Source organism: Acipenser ruthenus, chromosome 4 (assembly GCF_902713425.1).
Source record: "Acipenser ruthenus chromosome 4, fAciRut3.2 maternal haplotype, whole genome shotgun sequence".
Taxonomy (NCBI): domain Eukaryota; kingdom Metazoa; phylum Chordata; class Actinopteri; order Acipenseriformes; family Acipenseridae; genus Acipenser; species Acipenser ruthenus.
The window spans coordinates 81,234,119-81,258,124 of NC_081192.1; the positions used below are offsets into that span (position 1 = coordinate 81,234,119).

A 24,006-nucleotide genomic window follows, 5' to 3' on the forward strand; every position below is an offset into this window, starting at 1 on the left:
TATTGCTTCAATGATTATGAGTAAATTATACAATAGAACACTTGCAAAGCTTCACACCAATTACAGGTGAGACCAGACAACCAATGAGCCTCTTCAGAGGGTCCTCATGAATTTGTCAGTACCGGAAAGTTTATAACTGCTATATTTTTCAAATAGAAAATGTATCAAGGCAGTTACCGAGTTCAACATGTACAGCAGAGTGCAACAGATAGCCCCACACAGACACAGTCAGCGCATAAGGGTCCTGTGGCAGGGCAGAGGAAAAGCCCTGCACATAATTAGAGGGGGCAGGGCAAAGCCTGCTTGCAAATACTGTATTGTGGTGTGTTGTTTGTTTATTTTGGACCAGGTGTATTTAATTAATGGTTGGTGGTGTATTGTATTTTTAAAAGAAATGTATTGTATGATTTGAATGTATTTTGTGTTTGATTTCAAATACAATGTTTTTCTTTGTTGTTATTGATTTGAATGTGGTCTGGCAGAGGCGGTGTTAGCAGCTCATCTCTGCCAGACAGCTCGTGTGAATGCATGGTCAGCAGTCTGAGATTACTGACTGCCGGCCATGCAAACTGAAACTCATGTAGAATGTGACCATCTTCGTATTCAATAATTTTGTGTTAATTCGGAGGTATAAAAGCCTGCAGCTTTTGTTGTTCCGGGTGGGCGTTTAAAAGAGGAGAAACGTGTTTGTGAGAGCCAGTGAGAGTGAGGAGAAACCAAAAGTAAAAATCAAGCAAGCAATTGCAGACCAACACGATTCTGTGGTATGTGTTCGTGATTTGTTTTGTTAAACCTTTTATTTTTGCTCTGTGTTTTTGTTTCAATATTTATTTTATTTTTGTTTTGAATAAAAATGGCGCACCAGCGGGCTTTTCACCCGTAGTACCTGTCTGTGTCAATAACAATGCATTTTAATTAAGGGCATAGTAACTACTATGATAAATATGTTTTACTCTTAGCAGAATAACCAAAGGAACAGTTAATACTACTGTTAATAAAGCGGTGAAAATTAGATGTTACAAGAAACGTATCAGTTAGACTTACTGGTACCATATATTGACACATTGTGCAATACACAGACAATACACAGCTTTTAGACAAACAGGTATGCACTGTATATGTTTTTCACGTGGAGTCTCTCATCAATTCTGCGACTATGGTGTAATGTTACATAGGCCATAAGTCTGGGGGAAAACCTTTGAATTTTTTTTCTCTCAAAAAAAGATTGGTGAAGATTGGTGCAAAATCAGTTGTTGTTGTGTTTGCCATGCAGAGCGTGACAGACGGACATTTTCAGTGTTTAAGGGTCCCCATTTTTAGAATGAGGACCATAAAAATTAATTCTCATCTAGAATACAGCTGCCAGTGTTACATCTTCAGTGTGATTTTTCCAGTGTCATTACATTTTATACAACCTAAAAAAGTTTCCACGCGGACGTATGTGGTCCAAATGAAGAGTTTTGTTCCAACACCTTTTGCACCCTGGCTGTTCACTAATATAATTCTGCAAGAAGGTATATTTAGATGTATTGCATTTCACTTACCTTGGGAGGTTTGAAAGGGTAGTCAGGTGAAAACGTGATGTCCAGGAAGAAGACGCCTCCCTCGTACACTGACCCAGGGGGTCCCAGGATTGTTGACCTCCATTCATAGATGTTATCTCCCTTAGGACCAGCACTGCAATACAGACAACAAATCAATTATATGGTGGAGTTATTTTAATTGAACCAAAATAGTAATGAAGTTGTCAATTCAGAGATAGACCAAATAGATACACTGCATATCCATATTTTGTATAAAAAGCCTGACAAAAAGTTGGACACTAAAACAAGCAAATTCCCATTGGTTACTGTAAACTAAGGTTGTTAAATTATCTACAAAAATGAGTACAGAACAAAAGATACAAATTGTAAGCCTGATATTTATTAATGCTTAAAGCATAATATATATATATATATATATATATATATATATATATATATATATATATATATATATATATATATATATATATATATATATTACTACAAGCAAAACTAAACAGTGCAGGGAGATTACAATTTAGCCATATCCATAATTACAGTGTCATGTAGCTCAAGGGAAGCTAATCCATTTAAAGTAAACACCTCCATAATCACATGCTTTCACTTAGATATGTTTTGACATTTAATAGCCACAACAATTATGGCTAAATTACCCCATAACATGTAACCACTCCAGTGCCTTAATATAATACTGTCATGTTTAGTGTTATTCATCTAATCTATCAATCTATTTGTGCATTTACTATTGGCATCATTAATGGTACCTTTTGACACAAGCTATCACTAACTGGGAGGTAAACAGCAATTCAGCAGAAATATTTAATGCCTGCTGTGAAGGCATTGGTATCAGGAACTGTAATTCTCCTGTTTACAACAACATTCACAGCTGCTGTAGATTAATCTGGTCAATCTATGTGCTTTCAAATGTATAGTTCTTTGTACAAAGTTGACACTTTAATGCTAAACCTGCACTGATTAAAAAAAAAAAAAAAAAAAAACTAAACGCTGACAAGTTTGTTAATACAAAACATGTAGAAAATACCTTAGGTGCAACACTAACAGTTTTTGTTCCCTTTACAATCTGGTGCAAATTGTACAAAAGAGCAAAAGAGTATGCAATGAAGTTCAGTACCACAGCTCTAGTTCTTGGAAGCTGTTTTCAACAATATGCAGTCAATTCTCACTAAAGACAAACTTGGATTAAACTCATTTCCTGATACTACAAATTTTCTACATGGTCCCGGTCAAATCGCTTATTGTAAAAGACTTCTTATAATACAAATTATAATCCCAAATTTTGGAACCCCCACAGGGAAGAAAAAATTGAATACAATGAATTGCCCTAGTTCAAACAGCTGAGTGTAACTATAACCCTCTCTTTTCTGTACTCTGTGTTGAACTTTTTTCTTTTAACTGTGTGTGTGACCCCTTCTCGCACTGCAAGCCCCATACAAAGCAGACTGGAGACAGGTTTCATGGTTCAGGACTTGTTTTATTGCTCTGACAAATTCAGCTTTGGGATCTGAAAATAGCAAGCCCAGAGTCATTAAAATAAACAGCATTAAATTACAAAAAAAATAACTCGAGAATTATTACAAATGCATTCATATAACCCTCTGTTACATTTAGGCCCTGTCCACACTATGCCTTTAAACCGTATTAGTTGCATTTAAACCGGCTTAAAAGTGCTAAATACGGTTTGCGACCACACTACGCAGCATTTAATACCGTACTCGAGAACCGGACTCAAGACCACCTCAGGAGGTAGTCTCGAGTCCGGTTCTAATTAGATCGCATCAGGTAGTGCGGTTTATCAGAAGTGTGGACGCTGTAATACCAAACTATATTTTTTGTGTATCCTCCAATATCCCAAAATGCTTTGTGGTATGTGTGGCGAAATACTCAGAGCAGGCGCCTGAAGGACTTGCTATCAGTGTACATTCCACACTAGGTATTCATTTTTATGCTTCAAAAAATCTGTCAGGACATCTCTGTTAAACTAGTGGTGAAAATAACAAAAACACAACGTTAAATTAGGCGACTGGAAAAATGAAATGCGAGTTAAAAGTAGGATCGGGGATGAACAAATTACGTAATTTGTCAGCTCTGTTTGAAATAAAATTAAGAGGACCAGAATTAGGCTCAGGCAAGACATGAAGGTAAAAACAAAGATTGTTTTGTAATTAACAGCTTTTTCTGAGTTTAATTATGAAACAGAATCAGTTAAATTTGTTTAAAGGGACTTCACCTGATTAAAAATAAAACCTGAAAACTTCAAGCCCTACTTGTGTGTGTGTGTGTGTGTTCGGATTTACTTTTTCTGCAATACTTGTTATATTTCATTTATGCAATATGGACCTCTGTTAATATGGGGCATAACACATTATTTTAAAATAAAATACAGTGCATGGCGGGATACTATCGTATTAATTTCCACGGTTCGTTGTGCTGCTGGGAATTGTAACTGAACTATTCTAATGGTGTGTGAACGCAATAAGTCTGACTAAACATGAAACGGTACTTCAGTGTGGATGCTTTGAGCTGTATTGATTAGAGCGGTTTCGAGTACGGTTCTCGAGATCGGTTATGTAGTGTGGACAGGGCCTTAATCACAGACATGCGGTAAACACGCTTTTTCATTCTCAATCAATTCTTACGACAGTGGTTAAGAATCTATTACATCTTTCCAAATACAATACATTTATTTAAACATTTAAGGAATTGTGCAGTCATTAAACAAAATAGACAGTAATAATACGGAGCAACACAGATATGCATCCTCACCTGAAAATAGCAAGCCTGCAGTGACTTGCTCCCGCACATATAGGCAACTGGCCTTGACCTTTACGTCATTAAATGTTTTTTATAATTTAACAAAACAAATAATTAATTTTAGAAATTGCCATGACATACATTTTTAACAAATTTAACACCACCACCATATAAATAAAAATGAGAAAATTATTAAATCCCCAAATTATTTATAACAAATTTAAAGGAACAGTGCATATTCATTTTGAACCTGTTACATAAAGGATATTGGGAAATGTATTAACTGACCAGGGCATTATCCTTGCATACAAAAAAGTGGAGGTGTTGAATGTGGTGGATAATGCACCACTGTACAAGAAAAAGAAATGCAAACATTTTCTCAACCATTCTGAGAAAACAGGATACAATAATACAGGTCTATGAACAGCAAACTGTGGATGCAAGTCGTCAGCGTTTCCGATTTTCTCAATACCCCGATGTTGAGGACGCCTTGCTTTTGTAGTAAAAATGCCTGTGATCAGAATGCGACAAGCAGATTTCAAGTTGCAATGCATACTTGCAATGCAAAAAAATTGCACAGTACTTTTAAATTTATAATACTTTTCATTGTACTGTAATTGAAACTTGATTTCAGTGCTACTGTAACTCCTGATAAATGCTATTTATTTAGCCAGGTAAATGCACATTTATCAACCGACAATCCTATTGAAATGGATTTAATTTGACATTTTCGAAGAAAGATTTTGGATGTGTATTCTCTCTGATTGACCGTTAGGATAGAAATCGTTGTTGTCTTCAGAAATGCTATATGTGAAGCATTATGATGATACCAGCTGTTTAAGACATTTATTATTATTATTATATTTATTATTATTTATTTCTTAGCAGACGCCCTTATCCTGGGCGACTTACAATTACATTATTTTTTTTTTACATACAATTACCCAGTTTATACTGTTTTTTACTGGAGCAATCTAGGTAAAGTACCTTGCTCAAGGGTACAGCAGCAGTGTCCCCCATTTGGGATTGAACCAACGACCCTCCGGTCAAGAGTCCAGAGCCCTAACCACTATTCCACACTGCTGCCCAACACTGCTTTTATTGCAGGTTTGATTTCATATAGTGGTATGCTGCTACTGCAAAAGCTAACCTACCAATATATTACTTTGCATATAGCCATGACAGTTTTTATGCCCACAGGAGTGTGACCCAAAAACAACATCAGGCTGTGCTTCTTTCATAATATACAATGAGTATCCCTTTGGCATCTATTGCTTATGGCACTGGTACACTCACGTGTAGTTAAAGGATTTGTTACAAGATTTCAAGAGATACGTCCCTGCAAATTAGATTTGTAAAAAAAAGCGCCTATGAGCATGTGTGACTGCCAAATACATATGCATTTTCAGATGAACATGATTGTTGAGTCTATAAACGTATACCCAATCATTCCATTGAAGGTCACACTGCATCAGCTTGAAAGCAGCCCTAAGAATTTTAATTTGCCCACTTCTCAGTTTACATTAACCTTTGAATAATAAAGTGCAGCTGAGGCTGCTGTCAGGGAAAATAAGAGAAGCGAGCGAGTAATTAATAACATTTCCATGGCCCACGCACAAAAATAGAGAGCGATCCCAGGCTTTTGGCAAGGCTTTTGGGGACTCAAGTTAGCATTAAGGAACTAATTGTAGCCATGAAAACAAAGGTGAGGCCACTTCAACCCTGAATCTTGAATACACATAGAATAGGCATATTTGCTCATGGGCAGAACAAACACTTAGCAATTGGCATATTAGATTATTTGTTAACTTATACCGTAGGCCTGGTTTCTTGCAAATACAAAAAGAAGAATTTAATCTGTATCTAGTATTACAACCAGAGGCCATAAGAGGTGAAGCAACATGCCTGGTAAATAAGCTGACTGTGTTGGCTTCCAGTCTACAGCCATAATAAATCACTGTGCCAGCTTCCCTTGATGAATCAAAAGCACAACAAATAATAATAATAATAACTCTAGGCTGTAATGAATTGTTAAATCTCACTTGCAAAACATTACAATAGCTTGACTACATTCCACTCTGCAGCTGCAGTTGGCCACTCTGGTTCTGGAGTGTCTTTCCTTTACAAAAACAAACAACCACCGCCAGAGAATAACTACGTTAAATACTGTATAAAGTCCTAATCTTAATGCTGTGTAAATACTGCTGTCATTTAACAAATAGACCCTCTCAGTCTCATCAGTTTTCAATCAAATTGTTCTTTAAAACAACACCAATATAGTCAGAATGGACTTTATTTTTCTCAAACACTAAAAGATACAACTGTGATCTTAGCATGCACTTCATAAGAATTTAATTTGTGAAAAAATGCAAACAATTTACTACAGTACTTTAAAGCCTAATTGATCTACTGTAGCTCATGTTTTACAATTGTTTACAGAGAGAAATACACAAAAAAGACTTGTAAATTAAATATATTATTTAATTTACATAAATCTCTGACGAGGAGTTGCAAATCAAAACAGTATAGTCATTTATTAGCCATTACTACAGTCTCAAAATAACTTTGAAAATTGCTAGTCAGTGTCACAAAAAGTGTAAACAAAACTAATAAGGGCTTTTTTCCACAAAATGTATGTTGAAAGATGCTGTACTAGCTCTGGTGGTTTCAGTGGAAAAATGATGTTTCCATATTTAAAAGTCACAGCTTCCACCACTGCAAATACTGCACCCATAGGAAACTTCCTGTTCACTGTCACATACACAAAATAGACTTGTGTTTAGGATTAAATGTTGGATTTACATAACCTTTGGAACCCAAAGAATTCTATTTTATTTATTTAAATATTGGCAGCATTAAATCCATGGCTGTTTAGATCAACTGAATATACATCAATTAGTATCATTACACTATGTAACACCATTTTTGTTCCTGGGTAGTAAGTGTTATTTCCTAATTGCTTATGCCTCAAAAGTATAGAAAATGGCTATTATTCCCCACAAACTTTGCTTTTGTGACCAGTGATATTTTGAAATGTACCTATTTCCAATGAGAAAACGGGCGAATTTGTGTCTTTTCGTTCACATAAAGTCAGAAAAAAACAACATATGAATCCAAATTAACATGTATTTATACTAAAGTAATACAAAAATGACTACAAAAGATTTAGAAGTGAGTAGTTTTTCGAGATTTACGATTATACTGTAAATCACTTTCACGAATCAGCCCCCAAATGTAGTCTCCCATCATGTTCTCGTTATACTGTCCTTGGTAGCGGCGTTCAAAGTCCAGTATATCCTGGTGGAAGCGCTCGCCTTGCTCCTCCGAGTACGCTCCCCATGTTCTCCTTGAATTTATCAAGATGAGCATCAAGGATATGGACTTTGAGGGACATCCTACAGCCCATTGTGCCGTAGTTCTTCACCAGTCTCAACCAGCTCCACATAGTTTTCGGCCGTGATTGCCCAGGAAGCCCCGAACCACTGCGACAAAGCTGTTCCAAGCCGCTTTCTCCTTACTAGTGAGCTTCTTGGGGAATTCATTGCACTCCAGGATCTTCTTTATCTGTGGTCCGACGAAGACACCGGCTTTGACCTTTGCCTCAGACAGCTTAGGGAAGAAGTCTTGAAGGTACTTGAAGGCTGCCGACTCCTTATCTAGAGCTCTGACAAATTGTTTCATAAGGCCCAATTTTTGTGCAGTGGTGGCATCAGCACCTTCCGGGGGTCCACCAGTGGCTCCCACTTGACGTTGTTCCTCCCCACAGAGAACTCGGTCCACTGTGGCCAGTCCCGCCTGTGGTAGTGCGCCTTGGTGTCCCTGCTGTCCCAAAGGCAAAAATAGCAGGGAAACTTGGTAAAACTGCCTTGGAGACCCATCAGGAATGCCACCATTTTGAAGACTCCTATGACCTCCCAGCCGTACTCATCATACTTCAAGGCGTCCAGCAAGGTCTTGATGCTGTTGTAATCCTCTTTGAGGTGCACCGAGTGAGCCAGGGGAAGAGACGGGTACTTGTTACCATTATGGAGCAGCACGGCTTTGAGGCTCCTGGATGAGCTGTCAATGAAGAGGCGCCACTCATTCTGGTTACAGGCGATTCCGATTGCCTCGAACAGACTGGTCACATTGTGGCAGAAGCAGAGCCCATCTTGACAGGTGAAGAAGCTGGAAAAAGCAGCTGGAACTAAACTGAACTGCTGGGCTTAAGGCCCCTGTATTTATACTACTATTTATATTACTGGAAAGTTCTAGAAGTTACTCCAAGTTTACTCAGCACTGAATCTATCTGGAATGTTCTGGAAAATAGGTAAATTTCAAAATATCACTGTCCTGGTCTCAAAAGCAAAGTTTGTGGGGAATAATAGCCATTTTCTATACTTTTGAGGCATAAGCAATTAGGAAATAACACTTACTACCCAGGAACCAAAAAAATAATAATAATTGTTACACGGTGTTATCTGTTATCTGTCCACTGCAGGGATGTACATAACCAAACCTTCCTATCCGTTCTGTCCACCCTAGTTCTACAGATAACCCTACTGTATCACATCCAGCCATCTTTGTTCTGTTACAGTTCCTTTATTTTCATAGTTATCATTCAGAGATAAGTACTAGCCACAGGGTGTCTCTTTTTTTTGCATGGTGTTCTGCTCCTTTCTGTTCATGATAAGCAAAACAGTTGCTTTTGGAAGCACTCAGACCCTCTTGAAATTTGCACAGCATCACAGAAGTCACAACTTTCTCATCTCCACCACACTCCGACTCAATAAACAACTTGTGCCTTGGCTAGAATCATCCAGGTATGGTAGTAAGATGCAACGAAACAGCACGTGCGTGAGAGCAGCACCATAAATCTTACTGAAATTACATTATTTGTTACTTCTACAGTAGGAGTTCTGTGAGGTGTGCATTATTAAAGACAACTACTGTATACACAGGGTGTAATTACACGCATGAAGAATTGTGACATATCTATAGTATGAGGGCAGCAGTGTGGAGTAGTGATTAGGGCTCTGGACTCTTGACCGGAGGGTCGTGGGTTCAATCCCAGGTGGGGGACACTGCTGCTGTACCCTTGAGCAAGGTACTTTACCTAGATTGCTCCAGTAAAAACCCAACTGTATAAATGGGTAATTGTATGTAAAAATAATGTGATATCTTGTAACAATTGTAAGTCGCCCTGGATAAGGGCGTCTCCTAAGAAATAAATAATAATAATAATAATAATAATAATAATAATAATAATAGAGACAGAGGAGAATGAACATCAACATGTGGTGTTTTACCTAAACTTAACCTAACACCATAGGGCTTATGATGTTTTTACATAATAATATGCAAGATTAAAAAAGCCAAACATGATTTAAAAAATTTCCATGCTCCATAATTTATATTAAACCCTTTTATTCCAAAGGAAACTAACAAGTGTACAATGTCTGGCAGAATCCACAATCTGCTTTTAATTCACAAGATAGTAAATGTAAGCTGCAGTTTTATTGTATGGGCAATTTTTACTTTTTGGAATCCCAGAGACATGTGGTGGGAGAGTACCATTGTGAGCAGCTGTGAGAGATTTCCCACGACAGCTGCCTGTCGCAGACTGTTTCACTAGGATTCTGGAAAAGTCAACTAGAGACTCAGCTTCCACAATCAACTGGGCTGCAGGGCAGCAAGCAAACCAAAAGGGAAAGAAATTAAAACGCGGAATAGGAAGTTTGAATTCTGAAAACAAACTCTGTGCTAATTCTTAAATGTTGGAATTATTGTAAGCATAAAGAAAAAAGTGGAGCATTCAACAAAACTGGATGTTACGGCTACATGGCTTGCTACTGGTTATTTCACCAGTGTAAAAAAAAAAAAAAAAAAAGGCAAACTTATTTTGACAGAACCTTTGAACGGTGCATGTGAATAACTTAAGATTTTACTATCTTGGCAAGAGACAAGATTAAAATACAAAACAGGAGACTTTGTTTTATGGTATTTTAATTATTTGCTTTGAATTATGGTGATTATATGATGGGCTATTGCCAAGAATGTATTTAGGCTGTTGTGGGCTTTTTCCAGAAATAGGCCCTGTTACACACACAGATCTGGCATTTACTCTCTATCTTTTTTACTCTCCATGTATATAAATAACACATTACACATTTAATTAGCATTACCCTATTAAAAGTTTACCAAAGTAACTTTGCATGGTTTTGCAGTTCACTTTTAATATACTTCTACCATGTATTTACCAACCATGGCATTTGGCATCTTTTACAATGGTAATGATGTTTTTTTTTTTCCATACCTATCTGTCGGTGCTTTTCATAGCAAATTTATAGCAAATACTTAATTTCCTCAGAACTGGCAAGCAGAACTTCAGATACATCCTTTAATTGCTAATCCAGGGGTGGACACACGTATCCTGATCAGGACACTTATACTTTGGAACACAAACCAAAGGACTATGTTAGGATAGCAACTCGGATGCAGATGTAACATGTTAGTTACATGATGAATACATGATGATACTGGAACTAAAAATAACTCAGAAATCATTTTATCAGATTGTTACACATATTTTTACAAAAATATATCTACTACACTAATAAAAACAAAACTAAGTTTGCAAGCTATGCTTTAAGTTAGAGTTGCACTTCCTTTACCATTTGAACTGGAGTGTGAAACGGTCCTCACCCATTCTTATCATTACCCAACCAGCTGTTTCCTCTATTGACTGGCATGCTTCCAGCCAGTAATATGCTTTGACCTAGATGGCATGCTTGGGTGAAATTACATAAAAAGTAAATCAGTACCAGACTTCCTCAGAATAAGAAACGGAAACTGAGAAATCCTTAACCTAGTGTAGGAACCACTTAACTTAAATAATAAAAAAATACATGTGTATTTCAAAACTTCTAATTTGAGACATATGGAAGTGCCACAACATGTAAGATCTTTACAATGAGTTATTTTGCTAGCACAAACACTTTACATCTCCACATTACAGATCTTTATAACCGATTTTCAAAGCTCTGTTGACTAAAGAAATAACACATTGTAATGGAATTAGTGATGCACCGATGACGAGATTTATCTGTTGTTTCTGGTTCAACAAACGATTACAGATATAGATAAACCTATTAATATATGAACAAAATTGCTCATCAGTCGCTGAAGGTGTGATAATATAGAGGCTGATTTCACCCACCTATTCCCATCACTAAATGGAATGCATATATGTTGCTTTAAACTGAGCAGTAAAAAAAATGCACCAACTGCATTAAAAATATATTACACATATAATACACAACATATATATATATATATATATATATATATATATATATATATATATATATATATAAAAATAAATACACAGCATGACCAACATGTTGCCACCAATGCCAGCAATATCTGACACACAAAGAACAACATTCCTCCATCAGGACAAATGGAAGCTGCTAGAGAAAATGCTGGCAGAGGTTGGACAACGGCTTATTTTCCCATCTGAAACTGCTAACACTAACCTTCGACCTGATATTGTCTTGTGGTCTGACTGGATCAGCAAGCCTTGTTCACCTAGGTAGAGTTAACAGTGCCATGGGAGGATGCTGTGGATGAGGCGTATGAAAGGAAGAAACTTCGGTACGCTGAACTAGCTACTGAAGCGGAACAGCGAGGACGGAGAGTCGAGGTTTACCCAGTGGAGGTGGGTTGTCGAGGATTTGTGGCACACTCCACAACCCGGTTTCTCAGAGACATCGGATTCAGTGGTCAAGAGTTAGGGACCTCAAGCACAGTAGAAATAAAAAAAAAAACTTTGATGTAAAGGAAGGTAAGTAAGCTGGGCTTAGCTGAGTGGGGGGTGGCAGGGGGCGATGCTGGTACGCCAGAATCACTGTCGAGCCCTGTCGTAGGCTAGTCGACAAAACACCAAGGATGGAAGGTGCCCACTTGAAGACCCCAGAGAAGTACCCTACTCAGCTCAGTCCAGACTGTTGTCATGCTGATGCGCTAGGGAGGCTGCACTGTGGTTGATCCCTGGAGCCAGCATCGCAGCCGTTGTGTATGCTGATACGCCAGGGAGGCAAAATAAGCTGATCCCTGGAGCCAGCATTACACTTCAGACATCAACACCAGGCAGAAGGACATCTACATCATCAGATGGAAGGAAACGCAGATGGATCGCATTAGTTTACAGTAAAAGAAGCTATGTCTTATCTTGGCGAGAGCTGAAGTTTTAACACCTACTCTCTCATACATCTCACTAACTATAAATCAAGCAGTGACAATCAAAACACTGTATTAGTAAAGCTGAAACATTTATTAGCCATTAACACAGTCTCAAAATAACTTGGACAATTGCTTGTTGGTGTCACAAAAAGTAATAATGTTTTTTTTGTTTTTGTTACAAAAGGTATATTGAAAGGTGCTGTGTTAGTTCAGCTGGTTTCAGTGGATTCCACCACTGCAAATACTGCACCCCATAGGAAACTTCCTCCTCACTGTTAGACGCTTGTTTTCTCCTTACTGGTGAACTGCCAGTTTTAATTTGGGACCAAATCCTGTGCGGAGAACCAAGAATAACAAACAAACAAACAAACAAAGTCTCACTGATACAGAGTAATTCCATGTTCAAAATGTATTACAGAACCCACACACCGCTCACAAAAGGTGTTCTGTGTTGTTTCTAAATCAAAATGTACTCTTTACTTTATGGCCTTATAAAATATATACTTTTGTTTTATGGACAATCAAATGTAATTTGAATATCCAATTTGCTCTGGTGCATTTATTTGATTTGTTCAAATATATCCCCTTATTGCTTGACACTATATTGACAAATGCTGTATTCAGGCAACAAACTATTTAAAAAATGTTTGTAATTATTTTATAGGAACATGTCTTCTTCACAGCTACACTGGTGACAATTGACCTTACATCACTTATATTGCCAGCCAAGGTTTTCTCTATTAGACTGAGAAGATGTTATTAGTTCATGTTGTTGATACTGCAGCTATCATTTTCTGATCATGTATAAACTAAAATAAATACAATTCATTCTCCCTTGTGGCTAAACACACTATAAATATCTGCAAAATATAGGATATTGTGTACCACAGTATTTTGGCTGTAATGACTACATACACTGCATTGCAAACGACAGCTGGCATAGCATGGTAATGCATGGAAGCTGGTGAACTTCAAACTACACTGTGTACTATACAGTGAATAGTTATATATACAGCACTCATTTGGCAGTAAAAAGGGGCACAGTAGGAAAAATAATGTACTGTATCAGTTACAGTGGAATATTCCCTTAAATCGTCAAATTAGCTCATTTTATAACTTCTGCCGATTGTCCTTTGTAGAGTAGATTATTCTTGGTCTGTAGTGGAAGAGCTCAGATAGCAAATAATGGGCATGAACAACAAAACCTCAAGGACTGTTTTAAGGAATCTTTTGGCAACTGTTTTTTAAAGCCCTGTCTATAGGGAAACATGCATGGTTAAAAAATATGCCTTGTGTAAATAGGGTTAAATAACGATTACAAAATACAGTTTACTGTGTTGTATTGTATTGTCGTTCTTGATAATGCATGACAAAAAAAAACCAAAACAACTATACCACTCCTCGGCAGTCATTAATGGTTAATTATTATTATTTTTTTTTATTCCTTAGCAACCATAGATGATGATAGTTTCTCATTCTGGACTAGTCGCATGACCCAACCAAACTCATATTAGCTATATTTTCATGCTTTGTTTTCTTCTTAGGCTCCTGTTTCAGGAAAAATGTTCACTTTCAGGCAACACAAAAAAGATAAATAAATGCTTAAATCATTTATCAAGTGTTCTCCCCTGTGTATGTGAAAATAAATGTATTTTTCAGACTCACCCATGTGTATTTAAAATGTTTGCAAAAATGCACCAACAGTATGTTTTTCAAACTGTTCGAAAATGGTGACACCAATAGCCTAGATTTAGATGTAGCCACATACTCAGTAAGGCACCCCAATCTTCCTTTTGTAGATTTAATTGAGCTTTGTAAATATAGATTACAAAGCAAGCTGTTTCCTTTTGTGTCAATACCTAGCTATAGAAGTGGTTCACAAAGAACTATTACAGCATTGCATTTCCCACAAATGCTTTTTTATTCAATTATAATAAAAAGGCTGATGTATAACCAGGCTCAGTAAAGGTAACTATAGAGGAAAGAGAAAATACATTCAAATATACTCTAATTAAACCAGGATTTGCTAAGGTAATTCCTTGTAATCATTAGCTGCTTATTCCTGTATGAAGCGTAGAGGCATAAACCCAAACAAAAGGATTAGCAGTCAAATGCAAAAATGCAAAATCTACCATACAACAAACGCTGTCTGTGTTAAGAGACAGCTACTGTACAATATATTTTGTATATTTAACCATAAACATGAACGTAACCAGAACATTAAATATGGGTTAGTTTAGTGCGTATGGGACAATGTTGCATGCTACAGTCAAGCAAGGTATCGGTAGACCCCACAGTATTTCCATTGCTTTTGTTTATTTTACAGCAAGTAAACAGTAATGTCGTTGAAAAACATCAGTTCAAATCACAGCAGCATTATGTACTGTGTTAAACAGAGTGCCCTAACAATAAAAAATTGCTAATATAAGCTTTTGCAATAAATTAAAATACAATTTTTAATAAGGTTACTGTGTGTTTTTTTCGTAGCCATTGGTTTTAAACTGACCCTGCTGAACACTTTTTTTTTATTTTTTATTTTATTTATTTATTTTTTTAAATTTAAAAAATTTAGTTGTCGCCAATTATTTTACCCCGGTTTTCACCCCAATTTAGCATGCCCAATTATTATCTGTATCCTCGGCTCACCGCTCGCAACCCCCTCGCCGACTCGGGAAACGGAGGCTGGAACACGCGTCCTCCGAAACGTGCTCCTGCCAAGTCGTCATTTTTCGCACTGCAGATCCACAGCAATGCCACCAGACCTATAGTGCCGGAGGACAACACAGATCTGGCGGCTCCACTGCAGAGCCACAGGCGCCCTATTGGCCACAGGGGTCGCTGATGCGCGGTGAGCCGTGGATTCCCCTGCCGACCTAAGCCCTCCCTACCCGGGCAGCGCTCAGCCATGCTGAACACTTATTATTAAATGAGGGTCCATTTACATAAGCTCCTGGTGAATGGAGCCTTTAAAACCTTAAAATATCATTCAGTCCGTGGGTTTTGGATACTGTGGTTTAGTGAAGCATTTTTGTAAACGGGCAAATATTTAACAATCAGCTTTCATGCATACTTATTCCATTTTGCTTAAAATACTACTAGAGTAGTCTATATGTTTTAAGCTAGAAAATACTATATTGTACTGTACAAAACATCTCAAGCGATAAAACCCAAGAGTGTACAGGTACTGCCAAAAGGGATTCCTGTATTGTTGTAAGTGAGAGATGTTTATGCATAAATAGCCCAGAGATAGTTAGTTTAGCATGCAATGTATAACTGGATATCCCACTTTCTGTCACACATCATTCACAAACAGGCTTAGCATGAAAGTGTGAAATACTATTGATGATGATACCCTAGCAGCACACTGCTGGATTGTCCACACATAACAGCGTTTGTACTTATTTAACCCCTTTTTATCCTAGATACCCATACAGTTAAAGTTGGTTTCATGTCTTACTAAATAGAACAGTTGTATCCCAGAAACCAACACCCTCTTTTCTAGTGCAAAACTACAGGCGGGCAATGTGAAATAATACAAACAAAAGGAGAGTATAAGAATTACAAACAGAGTCGTTTAAGGGTTGCATCTCAGGTAACTCCAACTACCATTGCACTGGTTAACAAATCTCAAAAACATGACCTTTCCATGTAAACTCCCATGTACATTTTATTGGCATAATCCAACTAAATGAATTTAAGTACTGACACTGCAAGACTTTCTTTCCTAGATAACTCATACAAGAATATGAACATCTGTGACCTTATCTGCCATAACATTCAAGTGTTGCCCTGTAAGGTTCTTTAACTTTCTCACATGTTTAAAATAAACAAAAGCACAATAACTTGTTTCTAGACAAGTTAGCCAGATCAGGTCTGGGGTCACTCACCTTACCAAACCGTACAGAAATGAAAACATGTCCTGATTAAGACAGATCGTCTCATACATGAGCGTGATAAATGAGAAGTAAGCCACCAGCATAAATTCCTTAAACTACTTTTTTTTACTCGAATTTGGAAGTGAAACAAAATCTCAGTGTTCTGCAAACAGTGATGTCATGCATAGATTTAGTTTTAGTGTCTTTATTAGTAAGTACTCTAGCAGCCTCGCTCCAACTTTTTAATAATCACTTTGTGTAAATTATGTTTTTGTCAAGCCCGAAATAGAGAGCTAAGTGGAGGCGGGTTACTGTCGATCATAGCAGTTAATTTAATGATAGAAGGAAACACAGTGAAATTTGACCTGTGTGCCAGCATGTTTATAATTATAATGATTTGTATTATTAATATTATTTAGCGTATTTCCAATTTTGAATCATTTTATTTTAAAGATGAATCACAAAACAAAAGCAAAGCAGGCTGTGAATCTTATTTGAATAAAACTTGTTTTATTCCAAACATTTGCACTATCAAATGGGACAATATGTATTGTCTCATGATCCTAGTATCGTGATACGATTTGTAAAGACACTGCCAATGCACAGCCCTAAAAACAACTGTATTAATAATAATAATAATAATAATAATAATAATAATAATAATAATAATAATAATAATACATCCTCAGGTTTTAACTTTTTTTATGTATCTCATTTTCGGTATGCTTGGTATTTTATATCAAATCACGTTTCAAATCATTGTATAACAGGTGAATTGTAGGATACTGCATACTACCACTACTGCTGATAACAACCATATCAGTAATAATAATAATAATAATCTATGTTGTGTTTTAGATAAAATAAAGCCATAGGCTTTTGAATGTCAAAATACTGTCAAACGTGTCTTAATTTAAAAAATAACATAACTGGATTTCCTTATGCTTGGATAATATAACGATTAACAATTTGAAACGTGATGGATACAGTTCCTATATTTAAAATACTATCCAAGCTTAACAATATTGAGACACATCTTAAACATGCATTATTATTATTATTATTATTATTATTATTATTATTATTATTATCATCATCATCATCAGAAGCAGTTTTGACTTATGAAGTGCAACAACACATAAATAGCCTGTCTCTCAATTTGCTAGCTGTCTTTGTAAAGTAAAGGTTAGTGAAAATATTATTCTGGTTATTTTTTACCAATAGTCTGACCAGATTTCTCTCTAATTTCACCGTAATCCGAGTTAACGTATGTCTGATTTGACGCACGTGCAACAGTGCACGTCCGACCTGGTTTGGGGACAAGTCGACTGTGAACCCCCTAGTGCTATTTCACTGTTTGTGTTTGTCTGTAATGAATCTGAGATAGTTTGATACAGAAGCAGTTAGAGTTGCAACACAACAAAGAATGCATGGTGGTTTTTCATACTATTGATAGGGTGTAATTACTAGATTTTAAATGTGACTTTTTTCTCATCTAATAACAGTCAAAATGTAGTAGCTACTGAGCCTGCTGAACTAGTAAGTTTTGAAAAAAAAAAACAAACAAACAAAAACAAGAAAGAAAAGCCTCAGTCTTCAGGATGATCAATGAAAGGTCAATAGGTTTTTTAGCCTTTGTTCTGAAAATGAAAAGGCTTGTTTAGCACTTTCGTGCCAGCCTTTGTAAGCCTAATTTATACAAAAAAGGGACAATGCATAAAAATGAATCCCAACTGCTCTGAGATGCCAGACGTATAATGAGGTCCAGTGCAAGTTGGCAGAAAACACTTCTCATATCAGGACCACTCTGTAGCTCCTGGGACCTCTTAAGTAAATGGTAAGCCAACAGCCATCTCAGTTGCCTGGCAACCCAATAGTGGACGTGTAAATTAATTTAATGCTTGAGAGACCCCCACTGACACAACACCAGGTCACATGGCTTTGACGGCTTGGCAGACATAACGAGATGACACGCGCTTCAGCACAGCCACTCTTCCCCTTTTGGAATTCAACCTGTTATTCAATGATGGGGGGTTTTAGCCATCAGTTCTCTGTGGCATCAGTTTCAAGTTTGTGTTTCAGTTTAAAGCCTGTGGATGGGCTAGACAAAGCAGCTAGAAAGAAAAAAAGTTAAGTTATTATCATAACCCTGATTGCCAAAAATAGACCAAACGTATGCCCTGGAGTGATTGGGGCGTCCAACAGCGGTGCTTTATCCCCGTCAGGCACGTGTGCCTGGGAAAGCCAAAGCTGCCTACTCGATGAGGGCCTGTGGCTCTCAGAGAGGGACCGCAGCAAATGCAACTGGTAGGCTACCAGGATGCTATTGTAGTTCCCTAGCCGTATGGTGAACACCCCGACTGAATAGGCTCTTTTGGTGAGTACGTGTTTTAAAAAAAAAATTAAAACGACTTTACGATGTTAAAATGCTATTTGCTTCTTTAGGGCTTCTTTGTTAGAAAGTACTAACCAGGGCTGTCAGTATACATCAGAATGTAATATAAAGAGTGTGTGTGTGTGTGTATGTAGATATGGTTTAAACGTTTAAATGCTGACACTACATAGCATTTAAACGTTCATAAAGATGTACCAAAATGCACATCCCTACCTCCTTGGCATGCTCTGGCCCCAGGCAGGAAGAGCACCTGCCATGCTTGTCCTCAATAGGGCATGCAAGGAGCAAGCAATGCAATGTACAGATACAGTTGTACAGTTCCTGCCTCAATCTGCTTATACATATCGACCGGGTGGGTCAAGACCAGAGTGGGACCAGTTCGGTATCGGACTGGTGACCTCAGCACTGGTCGGTAGCAGGCTAGAACTGGGTTGGTACCTGGTTGGCACCAGGCCGGTTCGGTACCGGTTTGGTAGCTTTGGTACTCTTTGGGACCGGTTCGATGGAGTTTAGTACCAGGTCGGTACTGGGACAGTAACGGGTCAGTTCGGTGACTTTGTGGTAACTTCGGCCCCAGTTCGTTACCGGGTCGGCATTCAAAATGGTGATGCTAAAAAGCTGTCACCAAAACGGCATCAAGATACTGGGGTTGAAGTTGCAAGCAACAACAACCAAAGCGAGTATCTTCGTCCTGCGCAGTCCTCTGAGCCCAGCAGCTGCTTTTGCTGCACATGTGCTGAACACCATGTTGCAGACAGGCCTGCACGTAGTATCGGTAAAACAGAAACACCACAATGAGAAAAGACTTTCTCAACACAAACAGTAATTAAACAATTACATAAATAATATAAAACAAGCAAAGCGCAGGCTAAAGACCCGAGCCGTGCAGGTAGCGACGGTGGGGGAACGCTGCAAGAGCAGCACCTTTTATTTGTAGTTTTGTTACTGTGTTTTATTTTCCTTTTTACTTTCGCCCTTTTGTTTATAATAGTATTTTGAGCACCTGCGTGTGCACCACCAGTGAATGGCTAACCTTTTACCATTGCTGGTATTGGGTTGTGCTACAGTGCCACCTTGTGGTGTAAATAAATCTGTGCGCCAAGTGGCGTTTTCAACTACAGTTCTGTTTTGTGTCCAGTGAATTTCCACACCCTCCCACAGCCACTCTGACAAACTAAACAAACTAAGCAGTCATCCTCCTATTTAAATTGCAGCAATGGGGGGTACAGTATGAGTGGTATATGTAAGCTTAGTTTTAGCGGTTTCAGAAAAGCAAAACAAAATTGTAAACAAAGAGAAAGCATGCGTTGATCCATTTACAATTTTCTACACCCTTTAGTTATTGCTTGAATAACTAGAAGGGTGTTTGATTAACACCAATGTGCTCTGTAAGATGATTATGCTCGTACAGTACTCTAGTGGGTAGGTGTTTTCAGTGTTTTGGGAAAGGGCTTTGTAACAATCTGCCATTTTGCAATTTCCCACCTTTGCGATGACGTATGCAAGTTTTCAAATCAATCTAAACGTTATTCGTAAGTCACAGTTTCATAAAAGCAAATACATGCACACAAATCTCAGTAACAGCAGCATGCGTGATAGAAGCTAGTACACGCGAAAATGCTTACTATACAAATCTTCCAGTACAAACATACCAATGCACGTTTGGGTTTTATTTCGGTTAAAAAGGGCCTTATTAGGCATTAGGGACAATGTCATCTTAAGAATATAACTTTTTCACAGCAGCATCCCATTTCCCTATCAAACTGCACCTCCATCAAATGGCTTTGCATTCACTTGCTAACCTTGCGACAGATCTCTCAGCAGACTATGCTACCGAGTCAGGACATGTACATCATGATAGTTTTTATCACATGAGGACACTGATGTGAGACATTTACATCATCATGAGGTTTGATAAAAGTCAGATGGATTAATTAAAGTGGGCCAACTTCTTAATGGCTCAGGAATCGCTTGTGACTAATTTCTTGCTATGATAACGACATCATAACATCACGGATCTTATAATGAGCCAGCGATTGCTTAGCCAGACACACTATTGTATCATATTTGTGCTCCTGTGTACTGGAGAGACCCTGGCTTACTAGATTAATCTGAAAGTAATTAGTAATTATTCTACCAACAGCTGCAATGTAACTGCATTGCCAGCTGATATGACCTAATTTCCCATTTACTGTTCTTGTCTTCTATTTGCAGGATGGGAGCACAACAATTGGTGAATACCTTGCAAGTCTATTTAGTTTGCACTTTGAGAATGTGGTTATTGCTATTAAATACTGTAAAAATGTCATCCACAACATAGGGTATGGTTTGGAGGTCTGCTTATCATGTGTGGAAGGAGGACTTTGGAATTCCAGTTCACCCTGAAATGCCCAGACTGTCATGAACAGCTGCCCAGCTGCTTCACAAGTATCAGTCGACCTCACTATTAACACTATTAACCGCTGCGGAATAGAATCCTGACTGTCGTCAGTCATAAGAATCCACATGCTCAGCGTAAAGTTACAGAACAACCACCCAGCAGGGGGGCCAAAGAGAATTTGAAAATGTATTTATATAACATCCTTTTGCTTAATCAATAACACAGGTTCAATATATTAAAATTACTGGTAATAGTTTTGAGTGAATCATTTTAGAGGAGTTTAGGGGTCTATTATCACATTTGTATTCCAAAGTGTACTTTGCAGCAAAAAAAATAAAATAAATAAAAAATAATCAAAAAAGAGACATTAAGAATTAAACCACCTATTAATTGTTTACTGCTATCCTGTTTACAAACAGTATATTGTAGTTGCACTGTAATAATCCACTAAACAACTTTTATTTAGTATACCATTTTACACTTGGTTAGTCTGGTTACTGAGGTTTTTAACAACTTACTTTTGTTATGTCCAGTAAACACATTTTACAGTTCATTGGATGGTTGAATCGTTTTAGAAAACCTTTCATTTCAAGCTAGTGTAACCTTTTGTAGAGCTTTCATGAGTAATAAAAACAATTACCAAAAAGCTGCCAGCAGCAATCTTGTGACAAAGTAAAAAAACTGAAACCAAGTTGATTTGCTGTGGATTGTCAAAAATTCGATCCTGTGATGTTGCTTGCTACAAGCCGATCAATGTGGTAGAAAGACTTTAAAACAGGTTGGAGATCATTGGGGTAGAGGTCGGGTCAAGCCACAAGGGCTCAACCTTTCAAACCTTAGTTAAAGTGTATTGTCCTTTACCATCAACACAATACCAGTAGTCCAAAAAGGACATTTTACTTTCAAATTTGAGAACTGGCCATCAAGTTGATGAGCTATTCAACCTACTATTAACAAACCCATTGGAAAAACATTAGGTTTTGCTACTAACAAGCATTCAACCTTTTATCTTTTGATAAAAAAAAGGACACTGAAAATAGAGTTCAGTACATCTATGTTGTGAACACCAATTTACATAGCATACAATTACAACACAATGAGCAACAGCCAACCATGATTGGCAAAACAATACAATACAATACAATACAAATACTTCATTTTACATTATATTACCAGTTTTAGTTTAATTCCAATTTGACAGTCTTTCTATCTAGTTCCTGCTAGGGAACTGTGTGAGTTGTGCTTTGGTGATATTTGGCAAACAATCTGACCAGTAGCTTTAGGACTTGTTTAAAGTAAATTAATGTAATTCTAGTGCATTCTACTGCTTGAGGTCAAGCTAGTTCTAAATGACACAGATCAATTATAAAGAAGTACTGCAATGGACCAGTGGACCATTTTAAAAATGGGCCAAGCATATGACATTTTTATTGCACTAAAGGATTGTCTCATTCTCATGCTCTTGCTACATACTTTAAATCCAGATGTTTTAGCACAAGAAATGATTACTGTTAGGACACACAATTTTTGCTGCTTGTTCCATAAAGGAAAAGCAATACACCCACGTACAGTCAATGAATGCCAATTCATTAAATAGGTGGCTTTCACAAATCGCATCCCACACAAGCCTGAAGGCAAGGCAGTTTATCCAGTATTGCAGTGTACAAACGTCTGACCTGTGTTTGCCTGGAACATCCCTTTCTAGCAGGAACAACAGAAACAGGGCAGTACGTACTGTAGTTACAGTATTTCATAGCACAGTTGTGTTTTTCTTGTTTTTTGAAACTTACAAACAGATTAGATTTATACATGACACTAATTATTTTGCTGTGACAGCCCACATCTGCTTAATGTTTTGCTTTTGGAAAAAAAAAAAAGCTTAATATTGGAACAGATAGTGGAATTTGTTACACCCAATTAAATGCGTCTAATAAGTGTACTCCTCGAATAAACAGAAGTTGCTGGAAATTTTATTAGTGAAAATATAAAAGGGCAGAGGAGTAGTTGAGTCACTGCTTAATTGTGCTGTTCAATTGCAATTGAAATCCTGTCTAATTTGTATTACCCATAGAATTTGGGCTTGGCTTTGGATAAAATGCATTTCTGAGGCACAGGTAATGATGCACCATCTAGCTTACTCCAGACCCAAACTGATCAACTGCTCATTTCCAGTCGTTATGTTCGTTACAAAAATAGTGAACAAACATTGCAGACGAGTCTACCAAAACACACAATTGAATTTCCTAACAATATCAGCTGCACACCAATAGTACTGAGCTAAGCAATTTAAAGTGTTTTCTTGTATTACCCTCTACTAAAAAAGTCATGCAGCACGTTTACATGGCCAGTAATATTTGGAATACTGAATAATCTGAATATATATTCCGCCACGTAAACAGCATATTCGGAATATGAAGAGGAATGTTCCACCTCTGCATATACAGAATATCGGAGATGGCATATTCCACTAGTATGTGTAATACTAGTGGAATATAAAGCCAAGTAAACCGCAGGAGGGATTTGAGAGAACTGTGGATCAAGTTGGTCATCGATGTAAAGTTTTAAAAGCACAGTACTATAAAGCAATTTTCATTTTTTTCATTACTTCAACCTTATGAACGACATACTGGGTAATTGACCTTTGTCTTCACGGACCTGGTGTAGCATGCAAAAGTGCATCCTGTGAGATGGTGCACCCCTTCAGCGCAGCAGTGTGCCTTTAACATGTGCACGTCATGCGGTGTAAGGGGAGATGATGGAAGAAAACTTGAATTTAACATTCTAAAACTAGAAGCAGCAGCAGCAGCAGCACATATT

The 24,006-nt window shown here is 37.5% G+C and overlaps 1 protein-coding gene across 4 annotated transcripts in view; it reads right to left on the reverse strand.

The window, feature by feature from the left end:
* LOC117399530 (ubiquitin-conjugating enzyme E2 E2) overlaps window positions 1–24,006 on the reverse strand; it is a 132,627-nt gene that overhangs the window by 15,529 nt on the left and 93,092 nt on the right. For all 4 annotated transcript variants that reach the window (XM_059022929.1, XM_033998788.3, XM_059022928.1 and 1 more), the window contains one exon: window positions 1,545–1,677. In XM_059022929.1, the coding sequence (XP_058878912.1) occupies window positions 1,545–1,677 (133 nt within the window). The remainder of the gene's footprint in view (window positions 1–1,544; window positions 1,678–24,006) is intronic.